Genomic DNA, 18,238 nt, shown 5'->3' on the forward strand with positions numbered 1-18,238 from the left:
CACTTATGAACATTTAACATATATCTAAGACCTCAAAATTCGTATCACAAGGAAAGTAAGAGAGGCCAGTGAAGGCAACACCACAAAGCACCACCTCTTCTCCAAGACTGAGTTGGCCATTTATAATCAGTTCTGCCACCTACCGCAGCCAGTCCACCCACCAGGTGGGGTGATGAAACACCCGCTTCAGGCAGCGCTAGTGCAAGACGCCCCACTGCCGAGGTGGTGCCAGCCTGATAAACACATATACCAGGACTAAGAATTCCTTCGTCTGGGTTTACTCCACGAGTGCTTAGGACTGAACCTCTTGATGCATCGTGATCCGACGCTCTCACGTTAAGAGAAACGGGACCCAGGGCTGCGGGCGCGTTTTACTATTGTTATTTACTGAACTTCCATGCCGCGCTTCCTCCGACGATCACAGGGCGGCTTAGTTCAGTTTGCTCAGCGCCCGCGTTTACAGCGAACGCCACCGACTCCCTCTCGCGCTACGTGCTGCCCTGCCCGCCGCGTTGCGCAAAGCAGGCGCTTCCCCGCTCGGACGCCCATTCCGGAGCTTGCTTGGGAGTTGTAGTCTGGCTGCCTCCCGGCGGCGACGCGCACGACGGAGCGCCGAACTACGTTTCCCAGGAGCCTTTGCTCCGGATTGTTTGCTTGCTTCCCCCGCCCCTTTCCCGAGGCGAGGGGGCGTGTGTGCCGCTTCCTTGTAGTCCGGGCCGTGAGAAGCAGTCGGTGGCCGAGCTCCGCGCTTGCTCGCCATGTCGCTGCTGGTGCGCGGGGTTTGCGCCGCGGGCGCCCGGGCCATGTCGCTGGGCGCCGGGCCGCGCTGCTGCTGCAGGAGGAGCTTCTGGGCAGGAGGCTGCGGGGCGCCGCCGGGAGCTTCCCGCTGGGCTGAGAGGCTCGGCTGGGGCGCGGCGGCGACGGCGGCGGCGGTGTTGGCCGGGCTGGGGCTGGCCCGGCGGGCCGAGATGGAGCAGCAGCGGCGGGGGCAGCTGGCCGGTGGCGGCGGCGGCAGCCGGGAGGCGGAGGGCGCCGACGAGCTGGCGCTGCGCTGCGAGCGCTTCATGGCGCCGCCGGTGAGCGGGCTGGGCGAGCTGCGCGACCGCCGCGGGGCCATGCGGAGCCGCATGGAGCTGCTCATCATGGAGACGCAGAGCCAGGTGTGCAGCGCCCTGGCCCAGGTCGACCGCGGCGCCCAGTTCACCGTGGACCGCTGGGAGAGGAAGGAAGGTGACCCAAGTTCTGGAGGGGGGTGCCGAGCACACGCACGGAAGTGCACGTCCTACACGTGCACTTCGGGCTCCCGGAATTATTGTTGTCATTGACTTTTTTCCCCCCTGGCAAGGGCTTTCAAGGTGGCTTGAACCCAAAAAGCGTAGAACGTAATAACAATTATAAAAAATCGATAGAATTTATATGATCTGTTAAAGCAAACGGATCGCTGAAATCGTAGTGCTGGAAGCATAGCTGTCAACTTTCAGATTTGAAAATAAGGGATCAGCAGCCTCACCTGTCCCTGGGACAGCCTACGGGATATCTAACAATTCGGGATAGCAGCGGGAAACGGCGCTGGAATAAGGGAATTTCCTGCAAAAAAAGGGAAGGTTGACAGCTATGGTTGGAAGGGATCCCGAGGGTCATCCAGTTCAACCCCCTGCCATGCAGGGATCTCAGTGAGATCATCTAGGATAAAAGCATCACAGCAAAGCACCCTCTCCTTAAAGGCAGTCAGTTCTGACCACCTCTAAGCCCTGCTGAATTCAGTGGGGGTTTCTTCCTTAAGTAAGCAGGGTTAGGTTTGCAGCCTCATTGATGCAGAATAGCCACCACTGTACTCAAGGGACTTGGTTCTGCTGTAAGTAAGGTCAACCACAAGGTTACTCATGGGGAAATAACCACAAGGTTACTTTCTCATAAGTGTGTACAGGATTGCAAGCACTGCTTGAGCAACACCTTTCAAAACAAAGCCAGAATAGCTAGTTTGGATTTGACTCCCTTCTTCACCCAAAGAGCTGGTGACTTGGAATGAGATTGCAATAAACTAGTGCAAGGGTAAAGGATATGTAACCTGTGTTACCTGCACTTGAGTATGGGCCATGTGAGTTTTAGGGGTGCCTGTATAAATGTGTGTAATTGGGGATGCTGCTACAATGTCACGTTTGGCTGTGTGTTTTGACACAGCTATAGTAAGTGTGAGCTGTAGCGGGAAGTTTTCAAAGTGAGACACACATACTCCTATCACTGTGTTTAACGGTGAATTTGAATCCATTCGTGTTTATAGCTATCAAACTAGGACATAGTAGCTTATTTTGGAGCATAAGAGTGTGGTCTTTGTGTACGTACAGTGAAAATGCCTAAAATAAGGAAGTTGCAGATTGGAAGGGGTGGGAAGCTTAGAATATCTTATATTTGGCACTTTTTTAGTCCATCTTTTGTGTATAGGATCTGGACTGTATGTTCATACAAGTCTCTTTATGAGAGGGACATCCTTTAGGGAAGACAGGTAGACATCTGGGAAGTGTGTGCCTTAGATTGATAATTGGAGTTTTAAAAAATGTAATCTTAGAATTTTTAATATGTAATTAATATGAGAGTACCTAACCTTTGAACAGTTTCTGTTTGTGACTTTGTGCCCAGGGCTTCAGAGGCTGTTAATAAATGCCTCTCAGTTTTCTCCTGTTAATCATATTTGCTTCTGGAGTGAATTGCCAGATCAGGAACAAAATGTTATCTAACAGAAGCAGAAGAGTTGTAAAAGTCAAAGTTTCAAAGTTAATTGAACTAGACCATTTTTAGAGGCAAAATACCCTTAAATGATTTGTGTTTAATGGGCAGTTCACTTTTGAAGATGAGCATGACTGATTGCAAGGGAGGGTTTTGTACGACTGAGGCCAGTGTGGCATGCAGGGTGCGTGGAGTGAAGCAGATAAGAAAGGAGGGTCCCACTGAGGTCCTATCTTCTCTTTACAAATATCAGAGAACACTGCATCTTTAAAACCAGGAAAGAACTATCACATCTACTTTTTGTCCTAACGCACATCGTTTTTGAGAGGAAGCTTTATAAAAATATCACTTTAATTTTTTTTTGAAAACTTAATTGGTTGATTTTCTTTCTGCTTAATAAGGTGGAAGGTAGTTCTAATTGTAGTTCTGTTTAGTAACAGATTGTAGTTTTGTTCACACATCACAATAAGCCAAGGTTGCTGGCTTACATTGGGAACCAGCAGCATACTGGAAGCCACTGCCCAATTACTCCTGCTTCACTCTTCCTTTGTGCAAGCCAGGAAGCTGCAATCAAGCTTGACTTCCTGTGATGCCCAAACCCAGGTTTGTTGCTCTTTAGCAAACCAGACTTAACCCATAGTTTGTTGTTGGCTTTTAAATGCTGGTTTGTTAGGAGGCAGCGGACCAGGATTCTCCTTTTTTAGGGCAGTATAGAAAGCCACCCTTCATAATGACTTCCTGGGTTCTTTCTCCTTCTTGTGCCTGGGGCAGGGTGAAAAAGGAATAATCTGACTAGGTACACGCATGCTGCTTATTTCTGAAACCGTAATATGCTGGCCATCTTGCGTATTGTGACCTGCGAACATGGTCGGTGAATGTTCCTTACAAGCTTCAGGTCATTAGTAGCTGTCTCTCCATGAAGTGGTAATGCATCCCAACTTGATTGAAGTTTAATTGAAATAATACTTCTGTGAATTTTTCATGACTCAAGATAATTATTGAAAGTTTTATCATTGCACAGTTGCACAAATGATTGAGGGGCATGGATGGAAGGAAGACTTTAACATCAATTTAATTCAACATCCTTCTGAATGCACCAGATTTAGCAAAATCATCCACAAAGTGTAAAAGTGTCAAGTCCCACCTGGCCCCTCCTCTGTAGCTTGAGTGCTGCCTTTTCCTGTTCTGAAGAGCTAAGCTACCAAATTGCCTAGGTTTGGATAACTATATGAACAGGTGTCTTCACAAATGGCGTACACTAATTTCGAACTGATTGGTAGTGAAATGAAACCCTTCTTCTTGTTTTAACAGGTGGGGGAGGCATCAGCTGCGTACTACAGAATGGAGAAGTCTTTGAGAAGGCCGGAGTTAATGTATCTGTTGTTTTTGGACACCTTTCTGAAGAAGCTGCCCAACAGATGAGAAGCAGAGGGAAAAGCCTGAAGGGCAAAAGTGGTAAGGCGTGTTGCTCTGGCAATCTGGATCTGCCCAAGGCCAGGCTCTGAATGGGAGCAAAGCAAGGCAGGCTTCAGGCTGCATACAGGGCAAGCTGAGGCACGGCTCAGGCACGATGCAAAGCTCAGGCTCTGCTATAGAGCTCCAGTGTCACCTCAGCAAAAAACAAACTGAGACTAAAAAGTTGTGGGTCCGTGCACATTGCTTCTGGGATGCACGATGCAGAATTGGAATTACGGTTAGAAAAAATTGTTTTGTTTTCAGAGCTGGATGGTGTTTTCATTGTTGGCACAGACTTCCTTTATTTTGCCTTATAGGAAAACTGCCTTTTTGTGCTATGGGAGTCAGCTCCGTTATTCATCCAAAGAACCCCCACGTTCCCACCATACACTTCAACTACAGATACTTTGAAATTGAGGAGGCCGATGGTAAGAACAGTAATGAACCAGGAGTGTCTGAATTATATGTGAGTGAAAAAATAATGGAGCCCACCTTTAGAAGGGAGAATTCTTATGCTGCAGTAAGAGATTGAGAATTGCCCTCCTCAACCTCTGCTTGCCATAATAATAATAATAATAATAATAATAATAATAATAATAATAATAATTTATATCTCGCCCTCCCCAGCCGAAGCCGGGCTCAGGGCGGCTAACAACAATAAAACAGTACAGCAGTACAACACAACACTCTAAAATCATTCATTATAAAATTAATAGTTTATTAATTAATAAACAAGATGATCTGTGGCATGTATAACAGATCTCTACAGCCATGACCTATTAGAGAAGTCAGCAGGAGGGAGAAAAGAAGATTGAGAAGATGTAGGTAGCAAATTTATCTCCTTTATTCCCAGTGGGAAGACTTTCTCAAGGAACATGAATTTTACCGATTAACCTAGGCAGTGTGGAATCTGCTTGTCTTAACATCCTAAAAATATCTGAGTATTTTTCTTTACAATGTTCTCTTCAGTTTTCCACAACTATTTTATGAAGCATTTCAGATGCTTTAATCCCTGGTTTTTCAGGATGTATTCTGTGACCAAGGGACAGTAGTGTCAACCTGCCTTTTATATATGAACTTGGTTTTTATTACTTTTTAAAAGAATTTCTCTCATCCATAAGCCTGGGAGAGTGCAGAAGTTAAAATAAGTGCCTTATATGTAATCAGTTTTCTCAACTACCCTTCAAAATTTTCCTCAGATGTATTGGCAAGTATAATGCAGGCAGTTACCTTAAGTTCACTCTCTCTCTCTCTCTCTCTCTCTATATATATATATATATATTTGTGTGTGTGTTACAGATGAGTCAGTAAGTAAATGCATTATTCATATATTACAAATGTAAAAAAGTGATGAGTTAGAGACTTCTGCTTGCAGCCTCCTGTACACCCTCAAAATCAGCTCTAAGGGGTTGCAGGACCCTCCAGAGCAGATTTTGTGGGCATGGCGGTGAGGGGAGGAAGGGGAACTCCCATTGAATAAGTGGAGTTCAGTTCGTGGAGCGTTGGAAACAGCTCAAATATATCTAATAACTTTCTTATGGGTAAAATAATTATGTAGTTGTTGGGGGGGTTTTTTGCCCTTAGGTACAACACAGTGGTGGTTTGGTGGTGGAACAGACCTCACTCCAACTTACTTGGACAAAGATGATGCCGTTCATTTCCACAAAACTCTGAAGGAAGCCTGTGATCGGCATAATCCAGAGCTGTACCCCAAGTTTAAGAAATGGTATGCAGAAAGCCCTAATCAAATTTTACTTGAGGAAGGAAGAGATTATCATAAAACATCTTGGAGCTTTTGCCCTATAGTTTTAAAGATGTCCTCTATCTGATGATGATGATGATGATGATGATGATGATGATAAAATTTATTTATACCTCACCCATCTGGTTGGGCGGCTCCCAACAGAATATTTAAAACACAATTAAACACGAGACATTAAAAACGTCCCTAAACAGGGCTGCTCAGCCAATGCCTGTACTGTTGATGTCATTAAGAACTGAATGGGACCAGAGAGAGTCAACTCTCTTCCCTCCCTCCCCTCCCCTCCCCCTACTCTTCTGCTAAAGGTGGAGGTTGTGCAGCTGTGCCCCCGCCCACAAGGCTGTATATAGTGATGTATTTCAAAATCTGCCAATGTAACCAATTTTTTTGTGCCTAACGTTCATGGTTGTAGGTGTGATGACTATTTTTATATCAAGCACCGAGGAGAACGACGAGGGATTGGAGGCATATTTTTTGATGACCTGGACTCACCTTCAAAAGAAGAGGTCTTTCAGTTTGTGCAGAGCTGTGCCAAAGCCATTGTGCCTTGCTATGTTCCCATTGTGAAGAAGCACTGCCATGACACCTTCTCACCAGAGGAAAAATTGTGGCAGCAGATCCGCAGAGGGAGGTGAGCTTTGGAAGGCTTCAAACCACGGGGAAGGGGTGCTGTTTTGCTCGTCAGTTGATCAGCAAGGTGGCTAACCCGAAACCATTTTGCCCCCTTTTCATAAAATGTCAGTTTAATACATTTGAAGTAACCATGAACCTTCTTCGTGTCTTTGTCCTAAGTCAGTGGTATTCTAATTTCTTCACCATCCGAAGCTCTACCAGGCTTCTAACTGCCAGTCTGTTGAGTTGTGCCCAGAACTTAATTGGAAGACACTGAATTTGTTTCCCTGTTGACAAGATAAATACGTCCCCGCCAAATAAAACTGAACTATATTGGCATACTTGTATCCACAAACCAATGACAGTTTCTGAACAATCTTGTTGCAGCATTTGAAATTCCAAGTGCTGACTATGTCTGATTATCTTTCGATTCTAAAGACAGCCTTGGAGCATGGTTCTGGTTTTGTGAGATCAGGGCGTTGCTTGAAGGGAGAAAACACAGGGGCTGCTTCGTGTCTTCTGATAAACCATGTAGAGGCTGGGATTAGGGTAGCTGGGTTCTGTTTTTCCTGGCACTAAGATAAGGAGCGACAAGCTGGCCATTATAACTAACCATATAATTATGATGCTCTTTTGTTTCTGAGCCAAGCAATTGAGCAGTTCTTTTACTAGCAATGTTGCTAACCTATGTGCATGGCTGGATTTATTCCAAGTTTCTCTGCAAGCATCGACTTTCAGAATTCATCTTAAGATCCTTGGACTCTGGGTTACTTTTTTTTTTTAGCTTCTAATGAGGTTCGACCTGAAAATATGTGGAAAGTGCTTAGTAAAATCATGAAGGCTAGGGCTTTTATGCAGGATTTGCCTGGCCAGGTACTGGGGTAGAATTTCCTGCAGAACTTCTTTCCTTTACTTATAATTAGCAAAGCCAGAATTAGTAACACAGTTTAAGGAAACAGGCAAAAGTCTCTCTTTCTCCCCTGTGTTCTCCCACAGGTATGTGGAATTCAATCTTGTTTATGACAGAGGTACTAAGTTTGGACTTGCAACACCAGGATCTAGGATTGAAAGCATCCTTATGTCTTTGCCACTCACTGCCAGGTAAGAGCATAATCTCAACTTCTAAACAGAACTTTTCAGGTGTTGCTTGATAGGAAACTAACAAGTTTTGTTGCTTTTTAATTGCAAACAAGATTTCATTGCAGCGAGTTTAAAGAGAGTCCAGCTCCAAATGTGTGCTATAGCTAGCTTCGTGCAATAAGTAGCAATAACTAGCTTTCTCGGAATCCATATTTCCATGCGCACTAAGCCACTAGGTGAAGAATGTCCTTGCCACTGTGAGAAGAACACTTCCCTCTGGAGAGACCCGAGAGAGGTGGGGATAGATTGATATTTGCTGCTGCTGGGTGCTTAGTGAATGGGCAACTGTGAGGGAGTGCCATCAGCTGGGTCTTTTTCCATGTTGTGAACCTGAACTCAGTAGTTCCTCATAATTTTGGGGGACTCAGCTGGCTGGCTGGGGATATTGCTACCGATAAGAAACAACTTGCCTTTCCATCGGAAAGTATCCAGCTACTGTTTTGTTCTGCTCCTCTGGATTTGATGCTTAAATGAAGAACATGTCAAGTGTCTGGCCAGTACAAGAAGCTCTGCTTCCCCTAGACTACCTCAGGGTCTGATGAGTGCTCACCTGGGTTTGTGGCCAACAGCCTCCCTCCTGAGTCCCTCCATCGGCATATTTTCCTGTTTTGGAGAGAGATGCTGCTACCAACTCCATAAGGGAGGGTGGTTTGGATGCTTATCTAGTATGAGGAAGAGATGAAGGATATTCAAAAGTCCTGCTTTACATACAGGTAGACCTTTTCTCAGGGAGTTCTTGCTGCTTTACTTACGTGTCTTCCTGGCTATTCTAGAGGGTTCCCCAACTCTTGGGAGCTGAATGGGGGGGGTGGAGTGCCACAGGCTGCAGAAAGAGGGGGAAATTGGTGGACACCCCCTCCCCTCCTCTCTAGTGAATCATAGAATTGGAATAGACCACAAGGGCCATCGAGTCCAACCCCCTGCCAAGCAGGAAACACCATCAGAGCACTCCTGACATATGGTTGTCAAGCCTCTGCTTAAAGACCTCCAAAGAAGGAGACTCCACCACACTCCTTGGCAGCAAATTCCACTGTCAAACAGCTCTTATTGTCAGGAAGTTCTTCCTAATGTTTAGGTGGAATCTTCTTTCTTGTAGTTTGGATCCATTGCTCTGTGTCCGCTTCTCTGGAGCAGCAGAAAACAACCTTTCTCCCTCCTCTATGTGACATCCTTTTATATATTTGAACATGGCTATCATATCACCCCTTAACCTCCTCTTCTCCAGGCTAAACATGCCCAGCTCCCTTAGCCGTTCCTCATAAGGCATCGTTTCCAGGCCTTTGACCATTTTGGTTGCCCTCCTCTGGACACGTTCCAGTTTGTCAGTGTCCTTCTTGAACTGTGGTGCCCAGAACTGGACACAGTACTCCAGGTGAGGTCTGACCAGAGCAGAATACAGTGGCACTATTACTTCCCTTGATCTAGATGCTATACTCCTATTGATGAGGCCCAGAATTGCATTGGCTTTTTTAGCTGCCATGTCACACTGTTGGCTCATGTCAAGTTTGTGGTCAACCAAGACTCCTAGATCCTTTTCACATGTACTGCTCTCAAGCAGTATCAAAATCACACAGACAGCCATTGGGTCCCACTCTGAGATATCAAAAGAAGTATAAACTGTACTGTCTAGAGAGCATGCATCCTGCTCTCCAGGTGAAAGTAATTCTATGTTTGTGATTTTAAAATTGTCTGCAGGTGGGAATACATGCATTCTCCTCCAGAGAATTCCAGGGAAGCTGAAATCCTAGAAGTTTTGCGCAATCCAAAGGACTGGGTGCCCTGACAAGCTGCGTCGGCTGCACTCTGCCAGCCATGAAGAAAGGACACAAACTCCTGCCTGCTTGCTCATCAAGCTGCCATTGTGTGGCAGTTAGTTTTTTATCTACTTATTCTCTTTATCATGTGCCTTAGAAATAGTGTTTCAATTTTGTTATGTGTAAATATCCATTTTAAAAGCCACAAGCTGCTCCGTTAGCAGTTTCTTGGCGGGAGGATCACTTGACCATTTGTACCGGTATGATACACTGCTGAAAATGCAACAGGCCTGGTGCAGAGGCAGCCCAACAAGCTGAAATGCACTCAAAATGTGGTCGGCACACACTGCCCTAAAACTCTGCACCAGCTCCTAAGGTTTAGACCCAAAGCTGTTTTTCCAGGAACCTCCCTTGATTTACCCTCCTGATTGGCATGATTCTTTTATAGGCTATCTTAGCCCATTTCAGCAGATAAGAGTTGCTTTCTCTTTAAATCCACTTTGTGTCCTATGGGGTCATGTATTTTAAAGCTTGTCCTTTTGATCTGCAATAATTTCTCAAATGAGTAATATGATGGGGAATGTTTTGCAATTAGAACAATGTAAAAGAAATTTGGACAGGGGTTTCCTGTCACTAGATCACCAGTTCAGGTTCCTGTAATATGCGTTCACAAACAGTACTGCATAAATTACCTTATATAAAGTACAGTGCATTATGTTTGGGAAAGGGCCGTAGCTCACTAGTGAAGCTGATCCTTTGCATCCAGAAGTTCAATTCCTGGTTTCTCCTGTAGGGAAGAGGGAATCCTTTTGTGTGTGAAACTCTGGAGACTAGCCTCTGTCAGTCATTGTCATACAATACTAAGTTAGATCGACCAAGGGTCTGATATTGTATTGGGCAGCTTCCTATGCTCCTACATATTTGAACATGTGCAAGTTTTTTGAACATTTGCCCAGCAGATGCACAGAGTAAGTAACATTTCTCACTTGCTGGATGAAATTTTTTCAGCCTTTGCCCTCAAGAAGCCTTAACCTAGTCCAAGGGAGGCGTTTCTACAGGCCCAGATGCATGGCTAAGAGCATCCGAATAGGATTGGGCAGTGACAGCTTGGACCAATTTTAGAAGTTGTGCCCTCTTTGTATTCCCCACATTTGTAAATAAAATGAAAAAGCTGCATGGAATAGAATGCATACCTTTCGATCTTCAGTTCTGTCTCGTATTAACATTTGCAAGTGATTCATTCCAAACATAAAAGTGAGCCTAGTGACACTTGGAAAACGACCGTAAACATGTAGACCGTAGAAAGCTTATTTTTATACCCCTTCTCAGCCCAAAAGACCCCCAAAGCCTCAATTAATTCAAATTGATCCTGTCTGGGTTGGCAGAATGTACTGTAGGGATGTGTGGTGATAAAAGAATGTCAGCTCAGAATGTCTTAAAAAGAGCAAAACATACTTCTGTCACATCAGATTTATGAAGAAAGGATTCTCCCATCTCAGGTTTACTGCACCTGCACCTTGTCATGAAAGTCTTTTCTTAAACACCAAGGCTTAGATTTTACATGTGGAAATGGCTCTATGCCTATGGTATGATGTTCTTCTACTTGTATTGTAGCGAAGGTCACAATACGTTTTTAATAACTGAGCCGGAGTGTGCTTCCTTAGAATTTTAAGTGGTTGGTTTGTTTTTGGCAACGCCTTCAGTTGTCTCCCTTACTAGAAACCTAGCAGCAGGGGTGTCACATTCATGATCTGTTAGCCATGCTGGCTAGGGCTGATGAGAGTTGGTGTCCAACAACATACAGAAGACCACAAATAAACTCCCCTCTGGATTTAAAATTTTCCGTAGTATATTCTGTACTGCACTATGCACTAGTATATTATACCATGCACACACTTGGGAGTAAACCCGCTAGAACTCATTAGGGCAGTTCTGAGTAAACATACATGGGATATTTGCCTTGAGCTTTATGGGTTTCAGAAAATGGATCAGCTCTTTTGTGCAAAAGTTAGTTTTGTGTTTCTGTGTGAATGTGTGTCTTCAATTGTTCCTCAGTTTTTCACCCAGTTCAGAAAATGGAGGAATCAGCGGCAACGGAGAAGCTGGAAGAGTCAGAGAAATTCCAAAGGCTGCCATGTTTTGTAGATTTGACCGAATCCTTGATGATATTCTGCCTCCAACAACATTTGAAAGTTCCCAGTATCATGTGCTAAGCGTGTTGCTTAATAAGTGCTCCAATGCAGTAGCAATGCTATGATTGTTTACATTGCTACCTTTTGAATCTTGAATCAGAAAAAAATGCACTAGTGTTCGTTGGCTGTAACTATTTGACAATATTTCTCAAGTTTTGCACAACAGCGTTTCCAATTTCTTCCAAGATTTCTCCCCACCCCAATCATTTAAAACCCCTGGTTTAAAAGGGGAATTTTCCCCCTTGAATTTTTCCATGTCTTCCATTCTCCCTCCTGCACAGCCTTCAAATCTACAAAACCTAATAACTTATTTAGTGCTCTTACAAAATGCTGTTGACTTTAATGTTCTGTTTGCCAGCAGAACTTCACATCCTTTACTGTGAAACTGAATAAAGTGGCTGAGGCTACAAACCTGTGTGCTGGTCATTTTTCTTTCAGGCTTTAGGGAGCTATGTTTTCTAGTAATCATCACAGGTGATGAAAAGTCATGAGTAGGTAGTTAGTAATTTAAGTGGTTTATTCTATAGAAAATACAAAGGCAATGTGAACATGGGACCATTCCCAGGATTGGATTCCTCATCGGTGGTCTTGCATGCACATTGATGTGATGGTTCTTGGGCCCCTGATGTGGCTCGTGCCAGCCTGGTGGGTTCCTCCCTGGGCTTGTGAGCAGGTAATTCATCCCACCCCTCATCCTGATCCAACCAGCTCCTCTAGGACATCTCAGAACTCAAGACACTTAAGAACCACCCAGATAACTTCATTTGCTCATGCATCCTTCATGGGACATGTTTTCTATATAACTTCGTTGTTTATATAAATTCGTGTATATATCATTTTTTATATTTTTTGAAAGTTATCAATCAGGCTGCCCACTATTGTACCTCATATTCAAAAGCAAAACTTAAATTTCACTCTTCTAACAGTTCAGTTTTTGTGGCATTTTGAACCAGACCAGTGTTTTGAAAACACACTGCTTTAAGTTTTGACTCTTGCTTCTGGCACATGGATGACCCTAAGCAATATTCAAAATTATGCATTTAATATATTTATATCCTGCCTTTCTCCCAAGTTAGGATTTGACTACCTTCTCAAAACAGCAGCGGTAACTTCAATAGGCATTTATTGCTGAAGGCACAGACACACCAAAACAAATAGTGCTTTTATTTGCCATAAGATCTCTGCTCTGTGAGGGTGGGTGCAGATGTACCCACTCATCCAAAATGCATCTTAAGTGGTGGTTCTGTATTAACTTTTAGGTTCTGTGAAAGTTGGAAAACACACTGCTGTACACAGCTATAGGTAATCTGAGAATAACTTTTAAGAAAGCAAGCTGAGTGTGTTTTGCAGCATTTTGGAGTATGCTCCCTAGGGGGAATTCTGCTTTTCTTCATATCCGTTGCTTTCAATGAATGATGTAAAAAAAAAAAAAAGTGCTCAATGGCCTTAAATGTTATGCCCTACATTAAGTTGTTAATATTTAAGATTCTTTTTTGGCTTCCCTGATTTTGTTTTACTCAGTTTTCTGAGTGTCACCAAAAAGATTCTACTTACAGAAAGCCCCCAGCAAAGATGCCTTCTATTTTAAGATACCTGTTAAATTTTCTATATAAACTAGACTAGGTCCAATGAAAAGTGTTTTTAAATAAGAAAAAGCAAAAGTTTCAATAAATACCATGCAACTAGGTGTTGTATTACGGTAGTTATGGATTAAGAAAGCTACCCTGTGACACCAGGGGCTTAATTCAACTGCAGGAAGCGTGGAGAGGAAACTAAAATATTCCCCACCATTAACATGCAACATATTTATTAAATCTTACGATCTAGTTTCTTTCTTTACGTTTTCTGAATAAGGAAGAGGCAGGAGAGATGTCAGAGCAATGGGTGGTCTTCTATCTAGGCTAAAATGATAACATGTGTGAGAAACCATCCGATACCTTTATACTTCTACAGAAGTAAAACTATATAGGCTGTCATCAGAAGAAAAATATCTCCAAATAGTATAAATGCATGCAGAACACAAAGGTTAACAGGACCAAGACCAAAAAAAACACAGAAGGAATGCGGGTAGTTAATGAATCAGAAGGAGGCTTTTGCTTTGCTTAATGAACAGTATTAAACAATTTAATTGCAACCTCCAGCGAAATGTTAAAGACTGCATCTCTCACTGCTAATCGTTTTCAAGTACGCTTTTTCATGAGAAAATTTTCAGCTCAGCGGTGGCGCGCCGTGATCGTATAGTGGTTAGTACTCTGCGTTGTGGCCGCAGCAACCTCGGTTCGAATCCGAGTCACGGCAAAAGTTTTCACCTTGTTTTCTGGGCCTTAACAAAGCGGAATAGAAACCTGATACAGTAACCACCTTTTGTTTCCAGTTGTTGCTTCTTTTTTCCCCTTTTAGAAATGTTTCCCGTTTTTCTAGAGGAAAAGGATGCAAAGGAGTCCTCTTTTCTCCAGCCTCTCTAACGCAATTTATCAGGGGCGCACAAAGCAAACCATTAAAAAAGAAACCATTTTAGTGCATTGGAGACATGATGCAGAAGAAAGAGATTTTATTTATACATACTGTATAGAAGCGAACTGCAGGGCAGACACCGTCCTGGAGAACAAAGTAAAGCCTATGGGGAAATTTCCATGAGTAAATATAAAAATAAAGCAACTGTATCTGTAAAACTTACGTTTGCCCCAAGGGGAGAAAAGTAGCAAAGAAAAATTAGCTGGCCCGTACGGGGATCGAACCCGCGACCTTGGCGTTATTAGCACCACGCTCTAACCAACTGAGCTAACCGGCCATTGCTGAAAGAACCGCTTAGATTTTGCCCCTTCCAGAAATTCAATGCTAGTGTGAAGTTTCGTTTTTTTCGAGATTAGACTACTTTACTGTATATGCAGCACTTTGAATTTCCCCTGATGCCCGCACTCTGAAAACACGCATATTTTTCTCATTGCCAAGGGAAATTGGGGCGGTTGCCTGCCCGATCTCATGCACAGGCAGCGGCGGAGAAAAGCAGAAACCCAGGGGAATAATCGCTGCTTGTTTTTCTGCAAAGAATGAATGGTGAGCTCACTGCCGCTTCTGCAAGCGAGGGACCTTCAGCTGGAAGGATCCGAGGGGACAAGCAGAATGCACACGAAGAGGGAAGCGAGTTTCACAATTTTATCGTATCCTCTTAGGTATATTATTCCTTCTGCAAGACCTGAAGCAAACAAAATTAGGAGCTTATTCGGAAGGATCCCGGGTTGGGTTCTGGGGTGCATTTTCCTTGAAATCTCCTAAATCTCATATCGTGGAAGGGGAAAATTGGGTTGCAATTCATCGAGCCTTACCTGCATTGACTCCTATTATGTTCCCCACAAAGGGGAGGGTGGGTCTAGTATATATCATGCTCATAGCTGTCAACTTTTCCCTTTTCTTGCGAGGAATCCTATTCGGAATAAGGGGGGAAAGTTGACAGCTATGAATTCATGCTAAATAAAGCAAGATGTTGTTATTGATTTGGCTTGTTGTGGCGTATTTGTAAAATAAAAATAAAACAAAAAACCACATTTATGAAGCACTTCCCCCCCCCCCTAAGGTCTGCTAAGTGACAAGATAAGGCAGTCTCTGCCCACACACGCATAATCTAATAGTCATACAAAATAAAAGGGAAGGGAAGAGGAACATCAGAATATAAGAAGAGCTTTGCTGGATCGGTTCAGCGACCACCCAGTATCCCCATAGTGGCCAAACAGGTGCCTTTTGGAAACCAGCAAACAGGACTTGAGCACAACAGCACTTTCCCATCCTGGCATTTAAGACATTCCTACATTGTGAAATGCAGTAGTGGAATTATTCTTTAGGGGAGGCCTCAATAAAGGTATGATATAACAATAGGCGCCGTGGCTTAGCTGGTTAAAGCGCCTGTCTAGTAAACAGGAGATCCTGGGTTCGAATCCCAGCGGTGCCTTGAGAGTTCCTTTCATTCTGAGCTTTTCCCCCACCTAAAGAGGTACAGGGGCTGCATCATCATATGATTATTCTAACTATGGTTTTTGCTCTGTGGCATCTCAGCTTGAGCAAAGCGTTCCTGTCCCAAGAAAAGGAAGCGCCCAAAGTGAAAGCACAAAGCTCAAGCCGGCCGTTGATGTGCAACAGAGAAAGCCGCACGCTATCAATCAATCAATCAATCAATCAATCAAACAAGCGGGCTGCCCCGTCCAGCCTAAGTCGGCTCGTCCTTTCAGGGGTCGTTCCCAGCCCAAGGCCAGAAGGTGCAGAAAGTGATGGTGCAGCCCATCAACCTCATCTTCAGATAGCTACAGAATAGGTTCAGAATTCAGGTGTGGCTGTATGAACAGGTGAACATGAGGATAGAAGGCTGTATTATTGGATTTGATGAATATATGAACTTGGTTCTGGATGATGCTGAGGAGATTCACTCCAAGACAAAATCAAGTAAACAGCTGGGTCGAATCATGTTAAAAGGAGACAATATTACTCTTCTACAGAGTGTTTCTAACTAGAAATAGCTACTGAGTCTGTTTTGCTTATTATTTTAATTTTTAAACCTCTAGAAGAAAACATGCAGTGGTTTAATGGTATCACTCCCAATTCTACCATTGGTGTCTGAAGAGTGAAGAATGAAGCCAGTTACTTAATTTGTGCTTGCATAATTTTCAATAACTTTTCTACATTGCTGTTGAATGGTAGTTCTTTATAAATAAAACTTTTTATTAGTAAACAAACAAACAAGCTACTCCTCTCAACTGCCTCCCTCAAGGCTCGCTTACTCACACCTAAGTGGCAGGGCTCAACACCAAGGGGGCGCTGCAAAGATTGTGCATCTGAGCATGTGCAAAGTGCCTGTATTTCACCGGGGCCAGCAAACATGCCTCCACCTCGTCCTCATATCAAACTTGAGAGGGCATGGAAGCCTTGGTTTCCATGCAACGGGGGATGATCTGAAAGGGCTCGTGTTCCTTTAAGAAGAATCCCAGGCTCGTTTCGACTGCAGACCGTCTCTCCAGATCGCTTTGCTTCTCGCCTCTGCTAGCAGCTTCTGCAGCAATTAGGCATTGCTCCCGCAATGTCTTACTGAAATGGGGTGGGGGCACCTCTTTGGTGCCCGCTCTGTGCTTCTGACCCTCTGCCCGCCGCCTTGGCAATATATCGTTCAGAAAAGTTTAATAAAAATATTTCTTTCCTCCAACCTCTGAACACTACCTTAAATGGCAATAATAATAATACAGGAGCGAAATATTGTTTCGAATACGTAATATTTCAATTATTCGCAAAACACATCGCAGATTTAAAAAGAATCTACGTCGGAAACTACCTAGGAAAATGCTGGCTGTTATTAGCACTGAAACAAAGAAAATGTGTTTGTCAGAAGTGGGATTCGAACCCACGCCTCCAGGGGAGACTGCGACCTGAACGCAGCGCCTTAGACCGCTCGGCCATCCTGACACCGACAAAATAGAGCTCTCAAAAAGGTCCTAGTAATCCAATATTATAGCGAGAACATTTTTCTATCCACAAATTTTAAATATGTATGGCATACAAAACAAAGGATTTGCTAACACTCAGTTTACTCTTTGACAAGCTATTCACGTGTCCTTGGTTTTCTTCTTACACATCTCCTTAGAATACACCCATCAGTCTGGAGAGAATCTCTATGCAGAGGTTCCAAGATCATTGCAGGCTACAAAACTTGCTCTATATACACAAGGTTACTGAATAGTCTTTTTGCAGTATAAAGCAAGTCCTATTTTAAATTATTGCAAGCTTGCAATTTATGTAGTGCAAGCTTAAAGGTCTGATCACCATATGAAACAAAAATTGCCCCAAGACAGCACTCTTTTGAGGATCAAATTAATAATTCTTTCATAGCTAATATACTTCCTTTTCCAGAGGAAGCATGATTTAGTGAAATACATTTACAGAGACACAACCTGAAGGAAGCTTTGGTATGTAATTATGAAACAGATTGAGATAACAAAATGCAGCAGGAAATTTAGGAATTCATTCTAATCTGAGGCTCCAGTATCCCTTTTGGAACCATTTAACATGAAGGCTGCTGGCCAGAGGTTTAAAGACTGTCTCAAGGCAAATCTTTAAAAATGTAGCATAAACACCAACAATTGGGAAACACTGGTCTGCGAGCGCTCCAGTTGGAGAACAGCCTTTACCAAAGGTGTCATGGGCTTTGAAGACACTTGAACTCAGGACGCAAGGGAGAAACGTGCTAAGAGGAAGGCACACTTGGAACATCCACACCGTGATCAGCTCCTGCCCGGAAACCAATGTCCCCACTGTGGAAGGACATGTGGATCCAGAACTGGCCTCCACAGTCACTTACGGACTCATTGTTAAAACCGTGTTTATGGAAGACAATCTTACTCAGCTACGAGTGATCGCCAAAGAAAGAAGCAGCAGCTCTGCCTCCAGTCAGAGACAGAGTCTTCCTGAATACCAGTTGGCAGAAACCATAGGAGTGGGGTGGTGGAAGAGTGCTTTTGTGCTTGAATCCTGCTCACTGCTTTCCCACAGATATCTGGCTGGCCACTGTGAGAACAGGATGCTGGACTAGAAGGATTTGGCTATCCTTGGGGATTTCCAGT

At 43.8% G+C, this 18,238-nt stretch overlaps 1 protein-coding gene and 1 pseudogene across 2 annotated transcripts; both read left to right on the top strand.

Annotated features, from left to right (window-relative positions):
- Positions 1-743: 743 nt before the first annotated feature.
- Positions 744-12,050, top strand: CPOX (coproporphyrinogen oxidase). Its single transcript, XM_081196920.1, has 7 exons — positions 744-1,230; positions 4,036-4,179; positions 4,497-4,607; positions 5,764-5,905; positions 6,354-6,572; positions 7,550-7,654; positions 9,389-12,050. Exons 1-7 carry the CDS (start codon positions 759-761, stop codon positions 9,474-9,476), a joined length of 1,281 nt encoding a protein of 426 aa, XP_081053046.1. The 5' UTR covers positions 744-758; the 3' UTR covers positions 9,477-12,050.
- A 196-nt stretch (positions 12,051-12,246) lies between these two features.
- Positions 12,247-16,360, top strand: LOC308588546 (small nuclear ribonucleoprotein E pseudogene; annotated as a pseudogene). Its single transcript has 2 exons — positions 12,247-12,312; positions 15,863-16,360. The product of its transcript is annotated as a small nuclear ribonucleoprotein E pseudogene (transcript).
- Positions 16,361-18,238: the final 1,878 nt, after the last annotated feature.

This window comes from Podarcis bocagei (genome assembly GCF_964188305.1).
Source record: "Podarcis bocagei genome assembly, chromosome: 6".
NCBI lineage: Eukaryota > Metazoa > Chordata > Lepidosauria > Squamata > Lacertidae > Podarcis > Podarcis bocagei.

Excerpts from the sequence above, each read along its gene's own strand:
- CPOX (XM_081196920.1), top strand. The coding sequence starts at position 759 with ATGTCGCTGCTGGTGCGCGGGGTTTGCGCCGCGGGCGCCCGGGCCATG. Across the intron at positions 1,231-4,035 it reads CCGCTGGGAGAGGAAGGAAG|GTGGGGGAGGCATCAGCTGC; the intron begins GTGACCCAAGTT and ends TTGTTTTAACAG. Across the intron at positions 6,573-7,549 it reads CAGCAGATCCGCAGAGGGAG|GTATGTGGAATTCAATCTTG; the intron begins GTGAGCTTTGGA and ends GTTCTCCCACAG.